We start from the raw sequence: 26385 nt of genomic DNA on the forward strand, positions 1-26385 counted from the left end.
CAGAAAGCAACCTGCTCAGGATTAACTTCAGATGAAGTTTTTGGACCTTTGAACCTGCAGATTTGGAAATCGTAACAAACAGCATGCAGAAGCCTCAGTTTCACTTGCTAAAAACATTTTCACAGCCAGCTGGAATTCTGCTGGGGCAGAGCAAGTGGTCACCTGCCTCTCTCTCCCAGAGGCACCACTGATGTCTCATGTGTCACACAAAAAGGGACCAACTCTGTCTCTGATCGATCCTTCCCAATGTTACTCTGCCCCCAGCTGCCTTTCACAAAGCTTCATTAAGTAGCTCTCTCTTGTCACTGGAGTGTGCAAAACAACCCCCCAAAACACCAGCTCCTAAGTGCAGCTCTGTCTGCAGCATGGCCTGCCAGATAAGTGAAATGCAGGGCACTGGTCATGTTTTATGGGTGTCCATGGCATTGTAGAATGGGCATGCATGAGGGGGAAAAAAGAGGCTTTTAATATCCCTCCTTATCATTGAGAAATACACCGAATGCTTCAAAGTCTATTGGATTCTAATACCTCTCACATCAGCAAGGTTGGTTGTATCATTTCACTACCAGGTACAGTTGTGAAATAGTTTGGGGAAAGTAACAGAGGGTTTCACAGGATGACACTGTTTTCATAGCTTACAGGCTTACAGGATGGCTGAGGCTGCAGGGCACCTCTGGACATCAGCCACTTCCCACTCAAGCAGGGTCACCTGCAATGGGTTTCCCAGGATCATTCGCTTTCAGATATTGAGTATCTCCACAGATGGGGATTTCAAAGCCTCTCTGGGAAACCTGTTCCCTGTGTTTGACCACCCTCAAAGTAAAAACATGTTTTCTTGTGTTCAGATGGAATGTCATGTTTTCCAATTTTCACCCACTGTCCCTTGTCCTAAGCCTTCTCTTCTCCAGGCTGAACAGTCCCAGATCTCTCAGCCTCTCCTCATAGGAGAGATTCTCCAATCCTTTAATAATCTTCTTAGTCCTTTGCTGGACTTTCTCCACTGTGTTCATGTCTCTCTCATAGTGGGGAGCCTGGAGCCAGACCCAGCACTTCACGTGTGTCTCACCAGGCCTGAGTATATGCCTCTTGACTGTGGTCTCTACACATACTGAGAGTGGAAATGAGACTTTTACCCCCTTTGTTCGGATCCAGTCTCTGTGTTGAGAGTGGCTGAGTCGGTGTCAGCTGACGATTAGGGATTCCTGCAGTGACTGATGAATTCAGGCTGCTCTCTGTTGAAAAAGAATTTATATCACCAAAATCCCACGCTCTGCCTTTTGTGGAGTCTTAGCTAGGAGGCCAAAGGAGATTTCAAGTAAACAGGCAATCCTCTCCACCTGGAAGTCAGAAGTTAAATGTTTTGGCAGAAGAGAATGCCTCTGAAGAGCCTACCGCTTGGGTCAATATCCACAGCACGTCACACCTTCACCCAACCTCATGAGCTTTCTGTAGCTTTTCTGGCAGAAGAAGGAATGGCTTGATCAGTGACAGACTGGCCTTTGGCTGCTGTAGAAACAGGCCATCTTCCAGTGTCACGGTGTTAGGACTTGGTGTGCGTTTCCCAATGAGTGCTGAGTGTGTAAGTGCCCATGCGTGCATGGTAAAAACCACAGCCCGATTTGCCTGCCCTGTTGTTTCAGTCCCATGTAGAGGATGATCTGGCTTAACTGAATTTATCTCTGCAAATAAGCAACAGTATTTAATGAAGCAGGGAGAAGTGGTGTCAGAGAGGGACCACACAAAGCTTCTCCCAAATATTAAAGGAAATCACGGTATGGAGCGGCTATGTTGGCTTTTGCTAAACACCAGCACAGAGAACAACCGACCAACATATTTCCTTGATTGCAATAAAATGCGGCCACCTCAGACCCTGGGTAGGCCGGCTCCTTCCGACCGAGCGAGGCAGCCGGGCGCACGGGCAGGGTCAGCGTGCAGAGCAAGGCAGCGCCCGAGGAAACGCACAGCGGAGGACACCGCCACGCTGCCGCCTCCACAGCAAAGATTTCCCTGTGGCTTGTAGTAACTCCGCTCCCACGGGTCAAGGCTGCGTCCTGCAGGGATCCGGCCCCGAATGCTACCCAGCTAATGCCTGACAGCTCTCGGGAGCGCACCTTTGCCCGGGACTCAATACCTTTGCATTACAAACAGCGTGTTCCACACGCGCTGTGCCATGAGCTGTGCCCAGCCGGCAGACTGCGCCGGTTCGGCGGCACCCGCTGCCGCTCACCGGCCGGGCTGCGCACCGGCCCCGGCGCTGCTGCGGGGAGCGACTGGCCGCGCCCGAGGGGCGCTGCCAGCACCCGCCTCGGCCTCCTCGCACCGAAGGCACCGCACGGCACGCGGTGGCTCCCCCGCCGCCCCACCGGGCGCCCCCTTCGGTACACGCTGCTCCCCCCGGGGCCCTGCCCGGTCCCCCACAGCCCGCCGGCCCACACCCCGGCCCGGGGCCTGCCGCGGCCCGCGGGCGCCACCGCCCGCTCCGGGGCGCCCTGCCCGCGCCGCCCGCCGCCCGCCGCCGGCCTTGCGTGGAGCTGCGCTGCCCCCTGGCGGCGGCGACCGCACGCTGCGGCCCCCCCGGCGAGGTCGCCCACCCGGGTGACAGGAGCGCGGGGGCAGCGCGGCGGGGGCGCAGGGCCGCGGCTTCCAGGGCGAGCGCGGCCTTTCGTCCGGCCCGGGCACCGCCAGTTGGGCTGAGCGCGGCGCTCCCCCTTGGGCCGCTCCTGTGCTTTAAGCTTTTCTTTTGCGTTTTCCTGCCCTGTCCCTTCGCGGGCCCGGAGCGGCCACCGGGGCCAGCAGCGGCACGGACCGCGCACCGCGCACCGCAGCGCCGGGCCGGCGCCCCCGCCGCTCGCATGGGTAAAAGAATGTAAGGATCACGTATTTTACACCGTCACCTGCACGGAGGTATGAATAGTTCATGCCGGGAACCAAAGCCACTGGTAAAAACCCCGATTTAAACACTCGCAGGCGAGGCAGCCGCGGTGCGGAGCTGCCGGCGCTCCGCGCTCCATGCTCCGCTGCTCCGGGGCGCCAGCAGGGCCGCTCCCACAGCGGCGTCCACACGCGGCTCCGTCCCCATCGAAGTCACTCAGGAGCGATGAGGAGCAATGTATGACATCGGCTCCGCGTTTGAGATCATAAATCCTTGCTGAAAAAACGCATATAGCAAAAAAAACCATATGGAAGTTTGCACTCATAAGGACCCGGTTTAAAATTCAAACCGTGCAGACCGTGACCGGGGCACACGCGGCAGCACCCTCTGTGGCAACGGGCCACAGAACCGATAGTGATTTCGGTGGGGAGATTAATTTCATAGAGCTTTTCTATGGATATAGAAAAAAACAAATGCTTCATTGATCCATAATGTTGCCTGAAAGACGGGCATTGCCTCGTTAGATCTGATAATTTAATAACCGAGTTTGGAGTATTATTTCGAAGGACGGTCGGAGCAGTATATATTGAAATTGTATTTATCACACGCGATATGCACATGCTACAAAACCCTGCGTGCACCTCAAGGAGCCCCCGGGAACTGGAACTGTGCAGCACTCATGTCACCTTTTGGATAGGTCAAAATGCACCGATCCTTCCTGACCCGCAAGCAGCATGTAGTAGGTGCAACTGGGACACACAGCAAGTGTAACGCTCCTGATACTGAGGCTGTGAAGCAGTGCATCCATTTTTCTGGAATACCACTACATACAGTCACCAGAAAACCTCCAAGCTCTTGCAGGTCTCCTGAAATGTTGAGTACCGCTAGAAACCGTGGGTGTTTAATAGTGAGGATGCACGAAGAGGGTTAACGCGGAGGGTACAAACCCCTGCTTCAGCCCTGAGGAGTTACAGTGGTTCAGGTCGGATCCCTCGGCTACACAGAAGGAACGCAGACCCAGATGTACGGATGTACGGATGTATGGATGTAGGGATGTGTGGCAGTGCGGGTGTGGGCACGCCTGCATACGTGAGCCCGTGCAAGCAGTCCACACACCGGCCAGCCTCTCCCGCCGCTGGGGACGGCCCTGCCCCGCGGTCACACGGCACCTGCACGGCCGGGCTGCGGCGGGGGCTCTCCCCGCGGACGGTCGGTGCCGGACGGCCGAGCCTGGGACCCTGCCCCGGGGGGGACGGTGGGCTGCTCCCGGGAGGCTGGTGCGGGGAGCCCCGGAGCCGCGGCCCCTCCCCGGGGGTGCCCGCCGGGGTCCCCGAGGAGCGGGCGCGCCCCGCGCTCCCGGCCGCGGGCTCCGAGCGGGGGCGGCGCTGCGGCGGGGCCGCGCCTGCCAGCGGCGGGGAGGCAGCGCCGCCGCTCCCGCTCCGCTCCCGCTGCCGCTCCGCAACTTTCGGGCAAACGCCGCCCCCTCGCCTTCGTCCCCCCGCCGGCGGCTGGTAAGCGCCGGGCTCCCGCGCCAGGCCGGGCCGGCGGGGGGCGGCGGGGAGCCCCGGCCGCAGCCCCCCGAAGCGGCCGCCGCTGCGCCCGGCGCCGCGCACATGGCCGAGGGAAACTTTGGCGGCCGGGCGGGGCGGGGGCGAGCCCGAGGGCGCCGCGGGGACGCGAGGGGAGAAGGGAAGGGGCGGAGGAGCGGGCGCAGGCGGGCAGGTGCCCCCCCACCCCCCCACCCCCCCCGCGGCCCGGAGCGCGGCGCGCGGGCGGCGGAGCGGGCGGAGCGGGCGGGTGCGGGCGGGCCGGGGCTGCGCGCGGGCGGAGGGCAGCGGCGGCCCCGCAGTGCCCGGCGCGGAGCGGGACCCGGCGCGGGGCGGTGCGGGCCGGGCGGGGGGAGCCCGGGAGGCGGCGTTCGGTTCGGGCCGTTCGCCCTGCGGCGGCGGCTGGCTCCGAGCGGTGCAGCGCGGGGTGCGGGCGGAGAGCCCAGGCAGCTCCCCGCTGGGCGTATCTCTGGGGCTTGTTTTGGGGTGCTTTTTTTTGTTGTTGTTGCGTTTGATTTCGGGGGGGGGTGTGCTTCTGTGTTTTTTGGGGTTTTTTTTTGTTGTTTGTTTTTTTTTTAATAGGGTGCAGAGGAAAACGTTAGTGCACGATGCTGAGATTGGTGATCTGGTCGCTGAGGCAGGTATCCAAAAAGCGGCAGTCGCTGGAGCAGCTGTGTTACAGTCATTCTTCGTGCTAGCGTGAGGTTTATGTGCCTTTGCGAGGAAGGTCACTTTTTACCCCCCCACCCCATCCCACCCCCTTTTTGCTGAGCCGTGCAGCAGCAGCGTGAATTCCAAGAAGCAGTAGGTGTTTCTTGGCATTTCAGCTGGGATTTTGGAAAAGGAAGTTAGGTATTTAATGGGAAAAAATTGCGATGGAAGGAAAGGATGCGGAGGCTGCACACAGCCCAGGGTTTGCAGGCGGGTGGAAGTTGTTGAAATAGGTAAAGGGTCGAAACTGGCATTTGGAAAATGGTGACTATTTCTTTAGTTACTTACATCGGGGACGAATATAAGGGGAAAATGGGCCACTAAGAATTTTTCCCGTTTTGCAGTCTGCTGTCAGCAGAAGGTAAAACGTGGCTTTGAAGATATACAATTTTACATAAACAGCTGATGTTTACATAAGCCTAGATAAGTTTGTGAAAAACACAGATAGCAGAAGATGCGGTGTTAGCTGAACTCGGCTGTCCTGCTGTTTATCTGTGTAATAATTTATCTTTTTTTTGTATTGTTGCAGCGTAAGAACAAAGTGAGCAGCTGCACCTTTACCAAAGCAACCACCTGCGTTCCTCCTCTCATCTGGAATGGACAATGGGATGGTCTCTGACTTTATCATGATCAAAAACTTCTTCCTCTTCTGTGTTTCCATGAGTTTAGCCAGCCACTTTGGGTGAGTTGCCAATTGTGTTTGAATTTTTGCTGGGTATTTTTTAAGGAAATGAAAAACCTTGGCTCCGTGCGGTGCGGAGCAGCCTGACAAAACAGTGGGCTTTGCATTCTGTCTTAATGTGCTGGTGTCAGGGAGAAGGGAGCGATTTGCTTTCCTGCTCCAATTTACTGTCTCCTATTGGTTCTTTATGCCCGCAACACTGTGGCGGGAAGGCTTGCAGGGCATGGGGGGCTCAGACCAGGCCCTACAGCTGCTGAGTGCTCTGCCTGGGCGTAGCAAAGCGGGGGGCTGCAGTGCTCCCTGCCTCCATGTCTGCGACGGGGGGGGGGGGGGGGGGGGGGGGCTCGCACCTTCCCTCTTGCCTGGCAGGTGCAGGCTATAGGCAGTAGTGCAAGGCTGCAACTGCAGGACTCGCTGCATGCTGCTAGCTGGTACAGGTTTTCCTAGCAAGTAAGCTAAGATCATAACTGCTCAGAAGGATGGCTGAGTTTGAAACTTGCTAGAATAATTAGAAATTGTGTTTCCCTGAAGCATACACCAAGGAATGCTGTCTCCATATTTTTGTTTTGGATGCTTTCCTGACAGTGATATTCTGAAAACTGTATCAGAAAAATACTCCTAGTATAGCTCTTAGGAAGAAGAAAAACAATCAGAAAACCTCTGTTTATATGTTTTTTCCTAAACCCAGATATCTTAAGAACTTTCCAAAATTGGGCTGTGCAATGGAGTCTAGAAAAAGCATTTCACAAATGCTCAGGAAACGTAGGTTGCTTCTTCTTTGTGGAGGAGAACAATTATTTATGATTTCAACAGAAAAAATTGAATCCTCCCAACGTGCTGATTCACAAGCACACCCATCAATTCCTTGCTATAAGATACAAAATGGAGATGCAAATCAGTTTCTGATTTCAAGAAGAGTGATTTTTTCCAGATTAGAACTAGGAAAAAGACCAAACTTTTGAGTGATGACTGTCTATGCTGTAAGCAAAACTTAGCCTTATCCTCAGCATGTGTCCTGTGTAGGCAGGCTGTGACCACAGTGGCTTATATGAACGGTTGTAGGACTGCACACTACAAAGGATGCAAAGAGCTGCGCACTGATTTATTCACCTTGGAAAATCTTGGTCCTGCTTTCACTGTGGTCTAAGGCAAAACTCTTCTTTGTGACAGAAATAAAGAGGGCATAGATAGTGTGGGACTGGTTTTAAACTTGTCTTGACATAGTTGTAATTTGACGAAGTATTACCACATTGAACAAATCTTGAGGACTATAACCTTAAGTCCTTCCTGATTGTCCATCATTCCTGCAGAAGGCAACACATTGCAATAGTTGAGTATGACCTGTTTGGTGTGGGGTCTTCTAGTTGTGTTACTCCTCTAACAGAAGAATAGATAGATGAGGTTTAAAAAAAAAAAAAAGAGAGAGAGAGAGAGAGAGAGGGTTTAACTCTCCCTTTCACTGCCAAAGCAAATACTGAATCTAAGTCCCAGGTAGGAATCAGTGTGACCTGTAACCTAGCAGATAATCAGAACAGGACATTTAGGAAAAGTAGGACACTTGTTTTCTGTGAGTAACTCAAAAAGCTTCTGTGCACTAAAATGAGATCATCACATAACACACACACCTCTCCACCCCCCATTTCTGATTTAGTAATTTTAGTCCAGCCCTGCAGAGATAGGCAGCTCCAATTCGCTGCACCATTCATACACTGCCTTAGGGCTGAATTTTGACCCTGCTCAAAAGACAGAGGATGCTCCACTGCTTCTGTTTCAGAGGCAGAAGCAGTTTCAGAGTGTAATTTGCTAAGTGCTTTGGGACTGACTCTTCAGGACAGAACGGTACAATTTACATGTAGGCTGGCTTGTTAACTGCAAGAATCTAGTACTGGTAATACTTGCTGTTGCTACCAGGTTCTTCTTTATTAGCTTCATCCATGTTTGGACTGCACCGTTACGTTGCAGTGTGTTTTGCGATGTGCTATATAAAAGTGATTGGTCAAATGAGCTCAAATTCAAAAGCAAAATACAGCAGGACGTTACAGATGAAGGCAGAGATTTGTCTATGATTCTCCATAGTCATTCCATATTGATATTAATTCATAAATACAGTTTTTGCTGACATAGCCAAAGCCACCTTGGGGAATTTTGATGCACAATGCCTGGTAAAATAAACAGGAATTATGTATCTCAGTCTCCTAGGATACATCAGATATATCAGCAAAAGTCTGTGATTAATGTTTAACATAAATGTGGAATGACTATCAAGAGTTACGCACATCAACAGGCAGTAGAGAGGGATTGTGGGCATAGTTGGTAGAAGTTATTTAAAGAAAAATCATTTAATTAAATTGAAAGATACAGATGAAACAAGAAGAGGGTGTGAAGTCCCCTACCATTGTTGATGTGACAGTTCTATGAGTCTACTTCTGCAGAAACGGTCCAGCACAAGTCAAGGCTTTTTCAAGCTTGCTTGAAATCAGCCTTGAGTTGTATAATGCTCTAACAAGTTAAGGTATTTTACTGAAACGTTTCAAGGTAGTTCACAATTGTCTTGAAAGTAAACATTAATAATAGAGCTAGAGAATAATTCAGAAAGTCAAATAGAACTGTGAAGAGTATTTTCAGACCGGACAAGAGTGATTCCTTGTGGGCCCTCTCAGGGAGTCCGCTTAGTGGCAGCCCTGCGAGGGTGGCACCGTGGGTGACTGCCTGCACTGAGACCTCCTTGAGATGAGGTAGCATGTGGTAGGCCCCATGGTGGCCAGCCTTACTGCATTCTGACTCTTTGCAAGCCCCAGGCTGTCCATAGGCACGTGTCTGGGGACACACTGGTGACACACAGTCCCTGTGCGTTTGTGTTTTGAACATGCGATTTCAGAAATCTATGCAAGAGCCAAAACCAACAGGGATGCGTGTTGTTGGTGTACCCACAGTTTAGCTGCCATCTGGTAATAATACTTGTAATAGTAGCAACACGGAAAACAGAAGATCCCAATTAAATGTAGCCAACGCAGGCCGACTGTACATTGTAAGAATTCAGCCCGTGGCATGTCTGTAGTCTCACATACTTTTCCGCTAGCTCGCAGCCCTTATCACTAAGACCATAATCCTGCTATTTAGGCTAAACATACCTTTCCTTCAGGCTGTTATTTCAAGCTAGTCTCTGCAACCCTAAGCAGTTAGTTTTGCTGGGTTATCTCTTTCCAAGTAAATGGTAGGGAGTTCTTCCTCATATTTTTTATTCTAATTTTGTAAGAATTGCTATATTCTTCTGCAATCATGCTTGTCTATTTATTTTTTTATCCTGTTTTCCTTTCCTTCTCCATGTCTCCAGATAGCTTTTTGAAGCCATTAGATGATTTTAATAATTGGAAAACTAAGTGGGTACCTAGGACCGCTTGGAGGAGGCAGACAGACGTCAGTTAATCCCTCTGCTGACCGGAAAGCTGCAGCTTCAGCAATTCTGTTTCGCTTGGCCTGCCAGCTGGCCAAATAGCAGGCATGGACCTGCAGGCCATCCAGCACGTGCCTGGTGCAGGACCAGCCCTGGCATACGTTGCCTCATGAAGCTGCAGGCCGGTGACCTGGGGAGCCGAGATTACTGGGAGGTGTTTAATGACTGTAGGAGAAATTCAGGATACTGAAAGGGGCATTAAGGTGCAAGGGGGTGAGGATGGTAAGATGTCCTATGAAAAAAAGACTTAATGCACTGCTCACAAATTACTCATTCCCAGAAGGCAGTAAAATACTGCTTTTGCTAACTAAAAGAATTAAATTATTCTTTAAGGATCTGGAAAGACCATTAAAGTTTCATTGTTTTAGTCAGTTCTCTCCTCTATTCTAATCTGATGTGAAAGAATTGCGTCTTCATTGCACAAATTCACAAAATACCAGCATTTTTAGATCTCAAGGTTCTCTAAGAAAGGGATGGCAAGAAATTGACTTAGAAAAGTAAATCTATTTCCTTTGACGTCTGGCCAGCTGGCAGTATCCAAAAGTGTGCAAGTGTATTCACCACTGTCTTTTGCACAAACTGTTGATTTGTCTTAAGTTCTGGTATAATTCCAATCCTACTATAGCAAGTTACTGGAAACTCTACTCTTGAGAGAGAGAAAGAAAAAAACCCCACAACTTTCAACAGCAAAATAATTACTCCTCAGTTATTTTTCCAGTCTCTCTCACCATTTTTTTTAAATTTTTTTTTTAAGGATTTGGGAAAATCATGAAATATCTACCATATGTTTTCCTCTCATTACAACTAAGCTACAATAGTACCTGTCATGATTTTGACTAGATGGCAAAAAAAGACCGTGACGTTTAAAATGATAAATAATTAACTCATCAGAAGAGGTAGCTGAGCATCTTTAGAAAGTTATTGCATTTTACACTGATGGGCCCCTTCTGTGGCTTCTGATTTTTTCAGTCACCCTGGAATTGCAATATTAAATAAATATGATGAGAAGTATTCCTGGTTGGTTTAGTTTATGTTCAGTATTGAGTTTTAAATGTAATTATCATAGAATTTTCTTAGCATTTTCCTAAGGTTCTTTTCTAGGTTTATTTTTATCAATAACTGAAAAGGTTTGCTATAAAAACATTTTTGGTTGCAGGTAGGCAATAATGTGCTAACCTACTAAAATGTTGATAAAAGAAAACAAAAAAACTTTAGCTGTGTGGAAGTAATTAATTTAGGGTATCACCCGTTTTCTCTATATTCATAGAGCTATAGTATCTAATGCACTTAACTTTGCAAGTATAGTTTAAAGGTCTTATGTCATAAAAGACAAACTCAGCACTTACCCCAGAACACGAATGTCACCAGCAATCTCAAAAATAGAAATTAAACACTCGCTCTTCTGTGAAAGCAAAAGTAACATTTGCACTAACGGCAAACAGTAATCCATCTACAAATGCAACTTTACATAATACTGACATTTTGCCGAAATTCAGCATCAGATGCCTTCTTTTTCGGGTGAAACAGTCTGCCAAATCTAAATTGGATCGCAATTTTGCAGATGAAGAGCAGACTTTTTAGGAGTCTTCATCCTAGTTGTTTCTACATCTTTTTCATCTATTAATCAGCTTTTCTTGTGGAGATATAAAAGTATTTCAGTATTTGTGGTGTGTGTACTACTCTTGTGAAAGGTGTACATAGCTGAGATAGAAGGGAGTGGCATTCATTACACTTGTTAGATTCAGAGGAGCAGTGACGAGAGCTAAGGATATTTTGTCCCATCCTCACAAAAACAGATCAATAGAAATCTTCCCTCTGAGCTCGGTTGGCTTTGAATTCAGCCATAAGCACTAAAAATAACAAGCATTTTCAAGAGCAGAGAAACTAGTGAAGCTTTGTATCCTGTGCCCCTTGCACAGTACCTTTGCAATAATCCTGGCTCTGCATTTGGCATCCCTTGCTCCCATCTCCGATTGCAACACCTACATCTTACCTCTGCAGTCCTGTTCTCCTAGGATCTTTTCTAATCACCCTGCAAGTCTCCTCCGTATCTCTTAATTAGCAGAGAAGAGGTGGGCTGGTTTTGCTGAGGCTGTTTCTGAGCTACATGTGTGCTGACTGGCCTAGTCAGTGAGCCAGAGGGAATAGATGACTGCTGACCTCACATTTTTACTTAATGAGGCACTAATTTAGAGCACTCTCCCCTTGTCTAGTCACTGCTTCTCATGAAACTTGTAGGAATGAAATGAAGTTTGATCTCTCTGCTTCTTTGTCAGATGCATTGGAAAATGAAAACAGGTTCCTACATTGATACGGTGAAGCAGGCAGACAGCATGATAAGTATCATTTCCTTATAAAAAAAAAGAAGCTAAAATAAATGAGAAAAGTTTAAAATAGTATTCTAGGGTTTTACCAAAGTATTAGTTTTGGTTGCTGCATATGAAGAACCCTTGTAACTTCTGTCTCCTGTTTGTATTCGTTAGGCTGCTGCTTGCAAATATTCACCTTTATGTGGTGAATTCCTTTGATTACAACTGACAAAAAAGTGTACAGTCTTTCGTCTTGAGCGGTCTAGGGTGCAAGGAAGTCTAGTGTTTCTGTAATAATTTTGCACCTGCTGTATTAACTGTCTTTCCTTGTAGTCAAAAGAACCTGCAACGTTGTCTGCCTCAGTTACTCACTAGAGGCTGTGGTTACAGCACAGAAAATGGAATTAAGTTGGTCTTTTGACCACAGAGAGATGGGATGGCCTGAAAAATGGGTGAAATTTGTGGCTATGCCTCTGCCTGCAGTGAAGGGGAGCTCCTTGGCAGCCCTGGGCTTTCCAGCATGGGGTCTCAGCAGTGCCAGAGGCACTCAGGCCCCAGGGAGCACCCCTAGCCAGGCATTTGCGAGTGCTTTGGTGTTTCTGGAAATCAGACACATGCTCCCACTGCCAGCCTTGCTCCTCTTCCCTAAGAGGCTTTACAGTCCTTTCCTTTTCCAGCTAAAGCACACAAGCTCTAAAGGGAACAGGCATGGGACTGGGAGTTCCCATGTCTGGGTGGTGGTATGGGGCCATCAGCAGCTCATCCTACGCCAGGTCACTGCAACTTCCAGAGCCATTACACAGGTGTCAGTGAGGTTCTGTTAGTGTAAACCTTGTGCAGGTGAAACCAGGTTGAGGTGCCTTGCCTGTCTTTGTGTAAATCCTGTTCCATTAGGTAAGCCTAATGCAAATGTTACAAGCATTCTGCAAGGCAAGCTGTTCAGAGGGATGCTTTGAGTTTCTCTATTTATTTACTGATTTATTTCCCTGGGGACTGGTAGTAAATAAACATGGGTGTATGTGTGTGTTATTTTTTTATCTCTGGGTGACTGGCTCACATCAAGTTCAGGTTGTTGGACTGTAAGTGATTCCAGACTGCTGGCAAGGGTGCATGAGGCAAGGTACAGCTCCCAGCGGGGTGGTGTGCCCTGTCACAGCTGGAGCATTTGTTGGTGATTTTAGCAGAGACTGAAACTTGAATAAGCACTGAGTGTGAGCAAACTTGCTGTCTTAAGAGATGCTCATTGCTTGCTGCAGGTGAAGCATGCTTATGGATAAACTTATGTGCCTGTTCTTTAGGTAAGCAAAGGCATTAGCAGGCAGGGGATTCTCCTAAGCATCTTTAAATGAAAATCAAATGGACTTAAAAATGCAAGTTATAGTTGTGCTATGAGCTGTGAGCAGCTTCCTAGGTCTGAGCCACAGATAAAATGGTGAAATAAAAAAAGAGTTGAGTATAAAAACAAATCTGGCCCAAAACATACAAAATTGGGCTCACTACACCTTGCTGTTATTTGCATACTACAAGGGAGGACTAATTATGCAAAATAAAGACGAGGAATGAAGAACAGTGTTTTCTATCCTGCAGTATGTTTTTTCAGATACCCCAGTGATCTGGGGTGGGATTTTTGAATGCAACGGGAATTTGCTTAGCCTTTGTTCTGGCAATAAATTACATAAACTGTGGAAATTAGAAGCTGTTTGGCGTGTAAGGATTAAAGAGTACCTTCAGGCAGACTTGAAAGAGTGTCCCCAGGCAAACCCATGCTGCTCGTGCAGCTCCCCTGCCAGCTGACGCAGTTCGCACAGGCCGGAGAGCTAACCAGGGGAAAAACCAGGGACAGCTTTTGTTGGCCCTGTGAGCTGACCTTGCTCCCTGCAGGGTGCAGAGACATGCCAGCTTTGGATAGCAGTGGGGCTGACGCAGGCCAGGGCAGCACAGGGAACTGGGATCTCCCTGTGCAATATGGTAGGAGGGTCAGTGGGCTCAGGTGTCCCCCAACCAGCACCCCCAGGGCTGTACCTCCATGGCATAGGTCCTTCTCCTCCGGGGAGAGCTGCTTATGATGGCTTATAGCAGTAATAAATCAACACAGCTCCTTATGCCATTCAGCTGGAGCAGCAGGAGAGGGCAGAGGCTTGGAGGCTCTGTCACCAAGTTCCCTTGAGAATGAAGCCCCTTGAGGCTGGTATGAATTTTGACGTGTTTCTTTCCGTTTACATAAAATAGCTTCTCGCAAATGCCAACAGCATCAGGAAAAGAGGATGCCAATGATAACATCACTATATTCACCAGGATTTTGGATGGTCTGCTGGACGGCTACGACAACAGACTGCGCCCAGGACTGGGAGGTAGGATAACGCATTTGCTGTGGCCATTCTGCTATGCCCTCCCAAATGGGTACCTGCCCTTTGCATGGGCCTTGAAAACAGAGTTGCGTTTCGTTAGCTAAATGAAGCTCAGGAAGTAGATTTGTCTCCTGGTAAACGGAGCACAATACAAAAGTCACTGAAAGTCTTCTTTCAGTCATCGAGGTCCTCTGAGGTTGGGTTAGGAGAGCACATGTGATGCATTTTTTCTGTAATTGAATGCAGTTTGGGTTTCTTTTCTTTCTGGTACTCCCTAAGGTGAGCGAGACAGGGTGCTAGCAGGTTGCTGCAAGATTCCCTCACTGGTCAGCATGTATAAAATTACGCCGATGACAAAAAACTGTGTTAAATACAGATCTCCAAACCATCCATTTTTAGACAGCTACAGCAAATCTGTATTGATATGTCATTTTGATAACCTCTACAGCAGCTATTTTAAAACTGTAACATGTGAATAGTTGCTTGCCATCCTAACCTTGTTGAGCCCTCCTTCAGCTCTCTATCCCCCAGATTTCTCTCATCTTCTACCCATGTGTAAACCATCTGTTATGTTTCTTTCTGGCCCTTTTTTAATCTGGCTACCCCCACCCTTTCCTCTTGTGAGACCAACACATTGCTTTCATCCCTTTCTCTCCTTCTCCTCTCACTTTACACAGATATGCTTGAAAATAGGGCTCGATGCTTGTATCTTATGTAACAAACTTCTGAAATTTCTGCCCTTAAATTAAATTAGTACTGGATTTAAAAAGATGCCAGAACGACTTGGAGTCTTGAGGGTAGAATTAATTTCACCTGACTCTGGAAATCTATAACATAGATGTCTGAAATCAGGCAGGTCACCCAACCTGACTCTGGAAATCTATAACATAGATGTCTGAAATCAGGCAGGTCACCCAAGTCAGCGGAGGAGAATAGGTCCTTCCAAGATACACTTTATCTCATCCTGTAGTAGGTATCGAATACGTGCTGTCAGTGTGTGCTCGCAGCCCAGAAAGCCAGCCGTATCCTGGACTGCATCAAAAGCAGTGTGGCCAGCAGGTCGAGGGAGGTGATTCTCCCCCTGTACTCTTCTTTTATTAGTACTGTGTTCAGCTCTGGGGCCCCCAGCATATGAAAGACATGGACCTGCTCGAGCGGGTCCGGAGGAGGGCCACGAGGGTGATCAACGGGCTGGAGCACCTCTCCTATGAAGACAGGCTGACAGAGTTGGGGTTGTTCAGCTTGGAGAAGAGAAGGCTCTGGGGAGACCCTATAGCAGCCTTCCAGTACCCAAAGGGGGGCTACAAGGAAAGATTGGGAGGGACTCTTTATCAGGGAGTGCAGTGATAAGATGTAATGGTTTTAAACTGAAAGGGGGTACATTTTGATGAGATATTAGGAAGAAATTCTTCACTGTGAGGGTGGTGAGGCACTGGAACAGGTTTCCCGGAGAAGCTGTGGATGCCCCATCCCTGGAGGTGTCCAAGGCCAGGCTGGATGGGGCTTTGAGCAACCTGGTCTAGTGGAAGGTGTCCCTGCCCATGGCAGGGGGGCTTGAACTAGATCTTCAAGGTCTCTTCCAACACCAACCATTCTGTGATTTATGATCAAAACCTGTTGGTCAGAGGACTTGCACCCTTGAAGGGCCTGTAATTTCCCACTGATTATGAGAAGAGAGCCTGGGTTCCCAAAGGTCAACAACTGCATTTGATAAGGGATGAAATTCCTCCTCAAACATCTTCTCAATTTCAGGCTTTTGGAGATTTTTGAGTGATTCAGATATTGTTAATAAAGGAATGCATCACAAGCATGTATTTGCATCTTAAAGCAATTACTAATGCAGAGCCTATGTTTATTACAGAGAGAATAACTCAGGTGAAAACAGACATCTATGTTACCAGTTTTGGTCCTGTGTCAGACACAGAAATGGTAAGTTCAAGCATGTGGCTTTCAACTCCATTGTATTTACTTTGCTAAAGTCATATTTGGAACCATTGCTTCTATTCAGATCCTACAATACCTTGACTGTTTCTTTGTGCCAGGAATATACCATTGATGTTTTTTTCCGACAAAGCTGGAAAGATGAAAGGCTGCGCTTCAAAGGACCTATGCAACGCCTCCCTCTTAACAACCTGCTCGCCAGCAAGATTTGGACCCCAGACACTTTTTTCCACAATGGCAAGAAGTCTATCGCTCACAACATGACAACCCCAAACAAACTTCTGCGCCTGGAGGACGATGGCACTCTGCTGTACACCATGAGGTAATAACTGGAATCGATTTCTTTTGATGCTGATTCCCAACTAGCTCTGCAAACACTTGTGGGGAGCATCACTTCCCCCACTCCTAGTAGAGCTGGGCAAACAATCTTTCACACATATTGATTTGAATATCAAGAAAAATGGAAAACATAATCGCTGACTACAAGTACCAATTAATCTGTAGCTTCTGAATACTGCTAGTGCTTAAATATTTCCTTTGATTAAATGGAAGGCATATTCTCAACAGATTTGATGATTCAGTCCAGCTTTTTTATATGAAGATCTGTTCTCTCTTACTGTTTGTATTTGCAGCTGCAGTGCTGATTGCAGGAGAACTGTCTCCAAGACCAGAAACTGAGATCTTGTTCTGGGGCAGTACATCTTGAACCGTTGGAGCTGTTGTTATTATTTTTTTTTTTCAATTTCAGTAATAGTGCTAAAAGGCAAATCATAGGGATAAGTAAAATAATCTAGCAGCACTGTGAAGCTGCTTAGCAAGTACTTCTCTGAAAACAAAGCTGGCACATTATATTGGCAGAGAAGCAAATTGGTGTCTCAGATCTTCAGGGTCATGCTTCTCATCTGATTAGAGGATACTGTCAAGCTTCATCATTGCATAACTTAGTTATAAGATATATCAGTGATGTTAGAAGATTGTCTGAAAATCTTCTCAGGCCAAATCCCACATTGGTTTATGGCAATTTTCTCATGAAAGGTAATTAGCCTGTAGTAATTGAGACTGTCATCTATCTGCAACAGGATTTTCTCCAAAAGTGTAGTCATATGGACAACACTTGAAAAAGACATGAAAGGAAAAACCTACCAAGCAACAAAGTATTATTCTGAGCTTTTCATGTATGAGCCCAGAGTGGTGCCCAAGACCCAGCAAAGTGCTTGGGAGCCTGAAGTCAGGTGAAGCTGAGATTGCCCATGTTTTCAGCAGGCAGCCCCCAACTAAGGGAGGGGGGAGCTGCGCTCCCACCAGCACCTATCCTGCTGCAGGGCTGGCCCTGCGGGGCAGAGCCCACCGCCACCTGCAGCTGCGCGTTGAGGAGGATGAACCCCAAGTTCACTTCTGAAGGCCCAGTCATCAAGACTTGTTGGGGCTTATACACAAGCACCTGGACCTTCTCAAATTTTATTTCAGGTGGTTTTGACCTGGGTTGGTTTGTTTGTTCGTTTGCTTATTTATTTCTTTTGGCCCTAGCCTTAAATCCCTTCTTCTGAAAGGGAAAAAGATTGAGGAGAAGTAAGATATCCTTATGTAAGGACTTACAGCTTTAGACCATCACAGTTGTAACTGCACTAGATGCTAAAAAGTCTTAGATGCTATAGAAAACATGTTTAAAAGACGGACACCCCGTCCCCCTTCATTTTCTCTTCTACTATTTGTATTGCTGTTCATACTAGCCCCAAGTTAGTGATCGCTGCAGTAATAAACTGAAACAATGTGAGGTTACACATACATACTTAAATGAATAGAAGTCAGAATAACTGTCAAAGAAACTTATTTTCACAAAAATATTTGCAATGCCAGCCTCGAAACCAGTCTCACTGCTGCTAGGACTACACTAGTACCACTCCAAAGACTGCTGCAGGAGCGATTCTTGATTATCTGTATAAATTACTTGTGTAAGTCCAGATCAGGCTCACAGCCTGAAGCAAAACATTATGTTATGTGGTAGATTCGCAGCTGGCATGCTATTTCTGTGCAGGCATTGGGTTTTGCAGTGTTAAATAAATGCAGCGAAGGACTGACTCATGAGGCAATGAGCTGAGCCATCTGAGGTAGCAGAGTGAGACCTGGGTGAGCAAGACCAAGGTGAGCTCACTGCTGAATCTGAGTTTGCACTGTGGAGGTGCCTACCCTGTGACCATGGCAGAGTATTGTCTCATTAGGTGCCACAGGCTATAGGTGTGTTGAGGAAAAGACAGTGCTCTGCTCAGCATATACAGCTGAAGAAAAATTTGGGTTTGACACAGACTTCCTCATCATCCCACTCAGTCTCTTTTCCCCTGGTTTTGACAGGGGGAAAGCTTTTTGGGATTGATGTTTTTTGTAGGCTACAGAAAGACACAGAATGCTTGTGTAACCTAAAAAACATGCAACATAATTTTTTTTTTTTGGTAGAGTATTGTGTGTGGGTGTGCATGTATGTGGAAATAAATTCCCACTAACCATGGTGTATGTGATAAGAAATGGAGTGCAAAGCTTTTTAAATAGCTTGCCTTCCACTATTGCAAGTAATAACTTTAAAAATAAAAGACTGTCTATGCTATTCAGTTTAAACACAAGTCAGGAGACCACTTTTGTAGCATGCATGGAGCTGTGCTACTTTAGGGATAGCAGTTTCTTGTGATGGGCGTTTCAGCAGTGTGAGTGATACTCTGCCATGAGGTGGCTTGAGGATCCCATCCCATGGCTATGTCATGCAGCCAGCCCTTCCAGCTGCCTTTGCATGTCCCAGTGAAGATAACAGCTCAGCAGTGCTACCTAGGATGGCTTTCTGTAAGAAGGTAGGCTGCATTGGGCTCTTTGACGGGAGAGCTGCTTGTCTCAGCTGTGATGCGCTGGTTGAAGGTACTGGGACTTAGCCAGGGCTTGAGCCCCATCTCCTGTGGCTCCCATCAGGCTTACTTGGTTCTCAGGATCTGGGGATGTGGAGACAACCCTCTGTTAGCTCTGCATTCCCCTCGTTTCCAAGGAGGAATTGCGAACTTCCCAGACTGTACGTAGGAGTACTTTGTGCGGGGAGGATTGGACCCTCTGTCATTGACTGAGATGCCTGAATTGCTTTTTCAACCTTGCATCTGGCTGCCTGAATGAAGAGGAGGAAAGCAGCCGAGCTGATGCTGACCTTCCGTCTTCCTTGACTTCTAAATACACCCAGTACGATCAGCTGAGCAAACTTCCAGCTTTAGCACTTGTCAGTATATATGTTTTCATGATGCATGTGTTTACTTATGAAGAAAAATGTATTCTTTGCATTTTGCATTTGATGATACGTTGTCTGGGTCAGAAGTTAATGGGGTATATGTTGCTAGGGAAATCTGATAAATGGGCTTCTATATACATGCAGTATTAAAACCCTTCTGCATGGATATAGGAACACAACGTGCTCTTTGGACAGATGTCATAGGCAGAAGTATTCTCTGCAGGGAATAACTTAATAATTCTGGTTGTCTTTGATTTCGTAGGCCCTATTTATTTTATTTTGCTAATGTGGATTACAAATGGTATGCTGCTGAACTGAATGTTGCAAATTCTGTTTCTGCCCCTAGAGGGGAGTATTGTCCATATCCCCGCTTTTAAATATTTCTTTTTTAGTAAGAGCGCTGTGGTAAAAAAGCACTAGCAAATATGCTTCATATTTCACTAATCTGTATAGAAAATAGCTTGGTGAATGGAGGCAAACATTTTATTCTTTCTCTTTAAAAACTTAATAGATATTTAGTTTATCATATCTGAGAAATAGGTGTTGTAAAAAGCATAAAATTCATTTATTCCATGAAACTATTCTGAAAAATGGGGACAGTAATTTAAGCAACATTTTCAGGCTAAGAAGAGAACCAACATGTCTCAGTGAGCTGCATTTTTTTTTCACTCAGTGGGAACTGGCAGTAAAGACAGAAGCTTTGATAAACTTTGCTGTAGGATGCTAGAAAAAAAGCTGCAAAGAAGCCAGAAGTTGTATGAAGCAGAAAATGCTCACTCGAGCTAAGTTTTTGGACTATAAATTAAATTTTCACCAGCAGCTCATAGGCTTTTTCTTAATGATTTTCTATTAGCTTGTAGATATTGAAGAATCTTTCTGTGTCATCACAAGGGGTAGGCTCCTTAGAGCCCCCATTCTCGCTGTAATTTTGAAAGAACCCCAAAACCCTTTTGCTGCCACTAGGACTGCCAGGCACCTGATAGAATGTGAGACTTCACATGTGACATGGTCACTTATCTGAAGAGATACTGTATAAACAGATTTTCCCCATATTATTATGGCAACTGAAGGTTGCCAGAGATCCTGAGAGTGGTTACAGTTACATCTGTCCCATTAATCTGCATATGCGTAATTTATCAGCTGGAGATTGCAGATATTTGTCAGTACGGTGTTAAGAAACTAGAAAATTTTTAGTACAGCCCTGAAATCGTTCTTTTTACCGCTCCTGGAAGATAGTCACAATTCAGGAATGCACCCACTTGATGGCAGCACGACCACGCTGCTTGGTGGTACACGGGCTGCTCTGGGCTGAAAATAACTGTTCCTTACATTAGCACCGAGGGTTACAGCGGTGTGTGCAAGTGCACGCACGTCCTGGATGCGTGTGAGCACGATGTCTGCTCTTCTATGAAGCACTGGATTAGCAAGCTAACCACTCAAGGCCGTAGAGCTGTGGATTATAAAACCAGTTGGCTGGAAGATAAGGGTGCTGCTTTCAAGCTCCCACCAGGAAAGCCAGGTTTTGTTCGCTTGGGGTTTTTAAGGGGAATTTTTTCTATGAAAAATGTGTAGGTTCTCAAGCGCCGACTTTGCCAGAAGGGAGCCCTTCCCAGATGCGGGTCTACTTGCATGGCCCTGAGCAAGGAGTGACCAGCAAAACTGTGCTTTAAAATGAACCCTTGGTTTTCAGTCAGCCAGCCGTCTGGACGGGAACATTTATGTTCAATTTGAATACGTTGTTCTTATTTCAAAGGGAAGATTTCATTTATGCATCCATTTATATTTACAGAAAGGGATCTGTCAATGCTTTTGGGCATTGTATAAATATTACAAAACTAATTAGGAGCTATCAAGCCATATAAATACGCATTTCCTCCCCCAGCGTTACACTTGCTGCCTTTTCTTTCATATTCAAGCTTCAAACTGCCTGAAGCTGGAAAAAAAAAATAATTTCTTCACATTGGGCTGAATCTCGCAAGTGTTGAAAAACCACTGCAGTGGCAAGGACTTTCAGCTGCTTTTCATCAATTCAGATTTTGACAGAGCAAGAGAAAATAGGCATATATGAAGTGAAGGGCCCTTCCCTGAGGACAGCAGCAGGATTCGTGTTTCAACACCAAGCCTGTTGGTTCCCATCTCTCCGCTTTGATTGCACATTGCCCCATTTCTCAAAAGCTGTCCTTCAAGGAACGAAGATTTGTTGTTTTGAAAAATCCAGGGCTGGATTTACCCAGTGAGAGGAAAACATCAGAGGAGACTGTGGTATAATACATTCAAAATGGGCAATTACAACCTGCCCAAATATAGTCCCTATGTAGAGTGCGTGACAAAAGCCTATTCTGCTGGCAATAAAAGTGGGCAGAGCCCTGCAGAGATCTCCATCACAGAGATGGGAACTTGCACAGCAAGGGCAGAATTGATTAAAAGACAAAACCCAAACCAGATCCAGCCCATCCTTGGATGAGGGATGTTTGCCTGAACTTTGAGGAGTTACAAAAGGTCCAACTTTAGTTCCAGGTCTGCGCTTAGCACAGAGGCAGACCCAACTTTCCCTTGGGGTTATCTGGTACAATTTCTGCCAGGTTGCCTTGTGTTCCCCCCACTTTATAAGGACAAACCAGGAGGGCCAACCTGACCTGTGCATGGCGAGGATGGGGTGACTGAGCAGAAACCGGAGGGAAGCAGTGCCCTGACAGTACCCCCCAGGCACACCCAGGAAAGCACAGCTGCGTCGGTGACTTGATTTTTCCCAAATCTGCAAACAGGTCCTACCTTCTGCAGCTGGGGGCTTTGAAAGTACCTGGTAGATGCTGAAGAATTGTTACAGCTATGCTATCTTTTTTTATTACCAGGGGAGGATGACATTACAATGAACTCCCTAGTCGTTTCACTTAGACTGAAACTGGAATCTTCATCTGCCTAATCGGAAATACCATTCCCTGAAGTACATTTATGTTTGTGCTGAAACATCAGACTGCCAGTGAGTAGTCTAAAATACGCTGTGATGGAGTGCACCAGGCAGGATGGGTGGGATTCACCTCAGCTATTTTACTTATATGTAATGTTGACGGCTGCAGCTGAGCCTCTTGGCTCAGAATTGCTCCCAGTGCAGGGGAGGGACTTTCTTAAGGAGTTAGGTGTCTGCATTATTTCAGATGTCTGCTTTAGTATGAAAGATGCTTATTTCTCTCCACTCACTCCACTAGGAAGGTTCCTGTTTTTTTCACAGTGGCAGAAAAAATGAGCATAGTACCTGCTGTTACTATCCATGTCTGTGTTTGGTGACATGAGTCCCATCCTACTTATTTCCACTGGTGTTTCCCATCCCCATACTCATGTAGTTTGGAGACAGGTGGTGTGCCAGCCACCTAAAACTATGGGATGTTCTAGTCAGCAGCTGGTCCTGTAGCTGTGTTGTAGAGGAGCTGCAGAGTTTCCTCTCCATGCAACATAAAGCCCAAGGCTGTGCAAGCATAGCACACATGAGCGCACTCAAATTGGGTTCAGTCCTCCACCTTTGTCTAGGTGGGTGTAGGGGGGGAATATAGTGCACCTAGAAGCTCAAGAAACCCCAATAACTTTCAATTCTGCCTTTGCTTGTTTAGATGAAGGGAAGAACCCATAGAATGCTGGTGAAGAAAGAGGTATCTGGTGAGGGATGCCGGAGGTCAGTGAACTGCTGGTGGGTGCTGGGTACCTGTGGCTAGGTTGAGAGTGCAGGATCAGGAAGATGCATTTGAGGGCTTAGGTGAGATAAGGTGTTGCAAGAAATTAGGGTAGAAAGGTTTGGGGGAGCAGGATACTTGGTACTGATAATGGTCACTCAGGAATAACGAGAAAGTAGTGCAGATTAGGTTATAGATATCTGACGTAGTCAGAAAGTAAAAGCATATGTGTAAGGAATAAAGGGCTTAGGGAGGCTGGAGAATGGCTCCAAGCTACTTCAGAAAAGAAGACAGGAAGGGCTTGCTCTAAGATGCTTCAGAAACATCTGATCAGATGAACATATTAGGGTGGAGTGAGAAATTAATTCTGGATCATGTTACACCAGAGTTACCCTGTAGGAAATTCTTGGTAATTTAACCTTCTTGGAAGACTTCATCAAATCAAAATACCAATATATATAGCTGAGTAAAGTTGTGCAATGGGCATGGGTAGAAATAGTCTTCATTGTCCCATTAGCTTCTTCAACCTTTCTGCAGGAAAGTGTCTTGGTGTGATGGCGCAGATGAAAAAATGCGCGTGGCTTGTCATTTAATGAGCAGTCCACTGGCAGTGCCTGTTTCTAGTCTTCTGTCTACTCTGTTCTGTAAAAGTCTTAAGACATTGCCTTTGGAGACCTCAGTTACTTTCTAAAAGATCTTACTATGTTAGCTTATCTTATATTGATGTTCAGCCTGACTTATTCCATTTTCTACTGTTAAATTAAAATTTCCTGAAACCACATACATAAACTTGTACCTTACAGTCATGGTTATATCACTCAAAAAATTCCAAACTGTTTTTTCTATTTGATTGCTCTAAATGATGAAGCAAGTCTTTTTTACCAGGCTTTAGCTAAAATCCTGAGGTTGTGTCCGTTATATGCACTATAGCCAGTATAAAAACTTGGGAAGAATTTCTGCAAGAGAGGCTGGCCTTCCCTTTGCATACTCCTCTCAGGAATTTGGGCCAGGAAACTTCGGGACCAGAAGGGATGACCAACCCTGAATTATTTTCATGGCTCGGTCAGACTTCATAAGGTTGTCTCATTGCTCCACAGTCATCTCTTCAGTGGCTAATGCATGCATGTGTCCTGTCCATGTATATAAAATATTGTTTTGACTTGGAGATTGAGCTAAAAGAAAAGGAAAATTAGCAAAACCTCCTTAGTCAAAATAAGAAATACCTAGTATGTTCTTGCCATTAAATGTGCATCTTAAAAGCATCAGTTACACAAATTGATTTCAACGTAATTTACACTCAAGCCACTATCTCTAGGTTTGCTCAGTCCAGTGGTAGAATATGTATCTCACCCATGCTATATGCTTTTGCTTTTCTGTCTCTTCTGAAGGTGTCACCGAGCTGACCTGTCCACGGTCCCTGTTTGCATGCAGAGGCACAGGGGTGCATGCCCTGAGGGAGATAGTACCCCACTGATCTTGATAGAAACAGGGAGCCCCCATCCAGCTGCATAACCGCATCTTCTTCCTGGGGAAATCTGGATGGAAAGAAGGAGCCAAGTACATTGTTGAACATGGTTTAGCATGTGGACAGTCAAGTGTTGCTGGGAGATTCAGCCCTTCCTTCCCTCAGATGGCACTGCAGCAAACGGGTGCTTACAGTGTAGCAGATGCTGGTGCTGGTGGTGGTATAAATAGCAAAGAGATGGTAAGCTGAGGCCTGTTCAATGACTATTTAAGGTGTGAAACAGCAGAGGGGTCAGAAGGCTCTTTCCCTGGAGCAGCGAGCACCCACAGCCTGCCCCTTTACCTGACACTTCATGGCTGTGTTGATGAGGAGTGTGTAGCATTTCAGCAGTAAGGCAAAAAAATCCAGCTAATAGTGTCCTGCTTGGATGGTTAAACAATGTCCTCTGTGTACGGGCAGGGCTACATACGAATAGGCATATGCCATATGCACATGTTTCCCTGCAGAAGAACATATCAAATTGCGTGATGCATGGCCCTTTCACACAGAGGTGTGGAGAAGCATTGAAGTTACACAAAGGGCAGATCTTGATGAGGGGTGACCTGAGAGGTGGACATAGAAATGTGAGGTGAATAAGAAGAGGCTGGGGTTAAATGTCAGTGGCTGAAAGGAAACTGTGGTGAGATGTTTTGGAGCTCTAGTTTGTTTGTCTGAACTGTGGAAAATAACCAAAGATTTCAGCTCTGTATTTAGGGTCGCCAGGTAGTAATCCCTTCTACCTATCCTCCTGTGTCTGTGCACCCCAGTCTAGATGTAAGAGAGCCCAAATGGACTGGTACTGCCCATCTGGTGTGTGCCCCCACCCCTTAATACTTCCTAAATCCAGCTTATTTTTCTCTGTAGAAAATACTACATGCAGATTGTGCCTATCCATACAAATATAAAGGTTGTGTGAACTGGGAGGAAGGAATAGGATGGCTGTGCAGCCAAGTAACCCTCACCCAGGGGGGAGCGTGTGCTGTGCTAACAGGCAGAAATGGAGGAACAAAAGCCCCTTTGACCTGTCAGAAAACCTGCACCAATTACCAAGTCGTCTAACAGGTGGTGTTTGGAGGACAGATGCACTGTGGCATGTCCATCACTCCTCAGCCTGCATTGCCTAGGGTGCCTGCGAGAGCTTCTTCCTCATGTACTTGGGTTTTCTCCCACTGAAAGCAGGGGTTGGGTGACCCCCTGTGAGTCGGGTGGCACCAGGCATTGCCATCGCTGGCTGGTTCTGCCAGCATCTGGGACTGGCCTCTTTTGAGAGCCAGAGAGGAGTTCACAGTTCAGTCTTACATAGCACCTCAAGAATAAATGTATTTACTGCAGTCAGCACATAGCTGAACGTGCCACCAAAAGGGTCACACTGAGGAGATCGTAGTCAAAACGTGTAGCATGTGCAGGCTTGTGGAAATATGTGGCGTAGCATAGTGAAGGGTGGGCTGGATGAGGTGTTTCCCATTTTACCTGCATCAACCACTGCATCAGCTTCTCAGTGTTGTTAGTACTAGTTAGAGTTTGGGGGTTTGATTCAAGAATTCAGTAAAAATAGAAGCTACTGCAGAGGAGAGATCTGAAGGCCTTCCTCATGGGGTGTCAAGGAGAGTTCATCATGGATTAGGGACCAGCAAGGAGAGAAAGCTCGGTGAGGTTTTTAAGTGAAACTGTTAAGTAGATGGGTGTGATACTGTGCTGTAGCATTCGTAGCTGCATAGCCATATTGGTTGAAAGTTTCTTTAGGAAAGTAAGGTCTGTAAGCTGAGAATATAAAGGAGTTGACTGGCAAAATGGTTGGGGTTTTGACTGCACCAGTTAGTCTGATAAAAAACAGAGCTTCTTCCAGCAAGTTTTGCCTTGCTTATGGACTTCATTAGACACCTTGCATTAGATAGATAAGCGTAAGCTCAATGCTCCGTCCACTGGTTTTATGCGTATTAAAGAAATACTGTAGAATGAAAGGCATTATCAGTTATAAGCTTTTACCAGGAGCTGGAAATGTGATTCTTTCTATAAGCCCCCAAATTCCTATCAAAGATCAGATAATTTAAATGTCCTATTGGTTATTTCATTGCCTTTCTCCATTCTTTCTGTGC

At 46.6% G+C, this 26385-nt stretch overlaps 2 protein-coding genes across 4 annotated transcripts in view; one reads left to right on the plus strand and one right to left on the minus strand.

The window, feature by feature from the left end:
* GABRB3 (gamma-aminobutyric acid type A receptor subunit beta3) overlaps positions 1-26385 on the minus strand; it is a 197944-nt gene that overhangs the window by 142162 nt on the left and 29397 nt on the right. The gene's annotated exons all lie outside the window — the stretch shown is intronic.
* The window catches only part of GABRA5 (gamma-aminobutyric acid type A receptor subunit alpha5), a 60021-nt gene continuing 37305 nt past the window's right edge, over positions 3670-26385 (plus strand). Inside the window, exons 1-6 of one of the 3 annotated variants that reach the window (XM_037377010.1) lie at positions 3670-4383; positions 5002-5056; positions 5660-5812; positions 13805-13926; positions 15785-15852; positions 15966-16186. In XM_037377010.1, the coding sequence (XP_037232907.1) occupies positions 5727-5812; positions 13805-13926; positions 15785-15852; positions 15966-16186 (497 nt within the window). In that variant the 5' untranslated portion in view covers positions 3670-4383; positions 5002-5056; positions 5660-5726. Of the gene's footprint in view, positions 4384-5001; positions 5061-5659; positions 5813-13804; positions 13927-15784; positions 15853-15965; positions 16187-26385 lie in introns of all 3 variants that reach the window. The other 2 variants (XM_037377009.1, XM_037377008.1) reach the window with 2 other exon arrangements.

The sequence above is a fragment of the Falco rusticolus genome, chromosome 2, assembly GCF_015220075.1.
Source record: "Falco rusticolus isolate bFalRus1 chromosome 2, bFalRus1.pri, whole genome shotgun sequence".
In the NCBI taxonomy this organism is placed as follows: domain Eukaryota; kingdom Metazoa; phylum Chordata; class Aves; order Falconiformes; family Falconidae; genus Falco; species Falco rusticolus.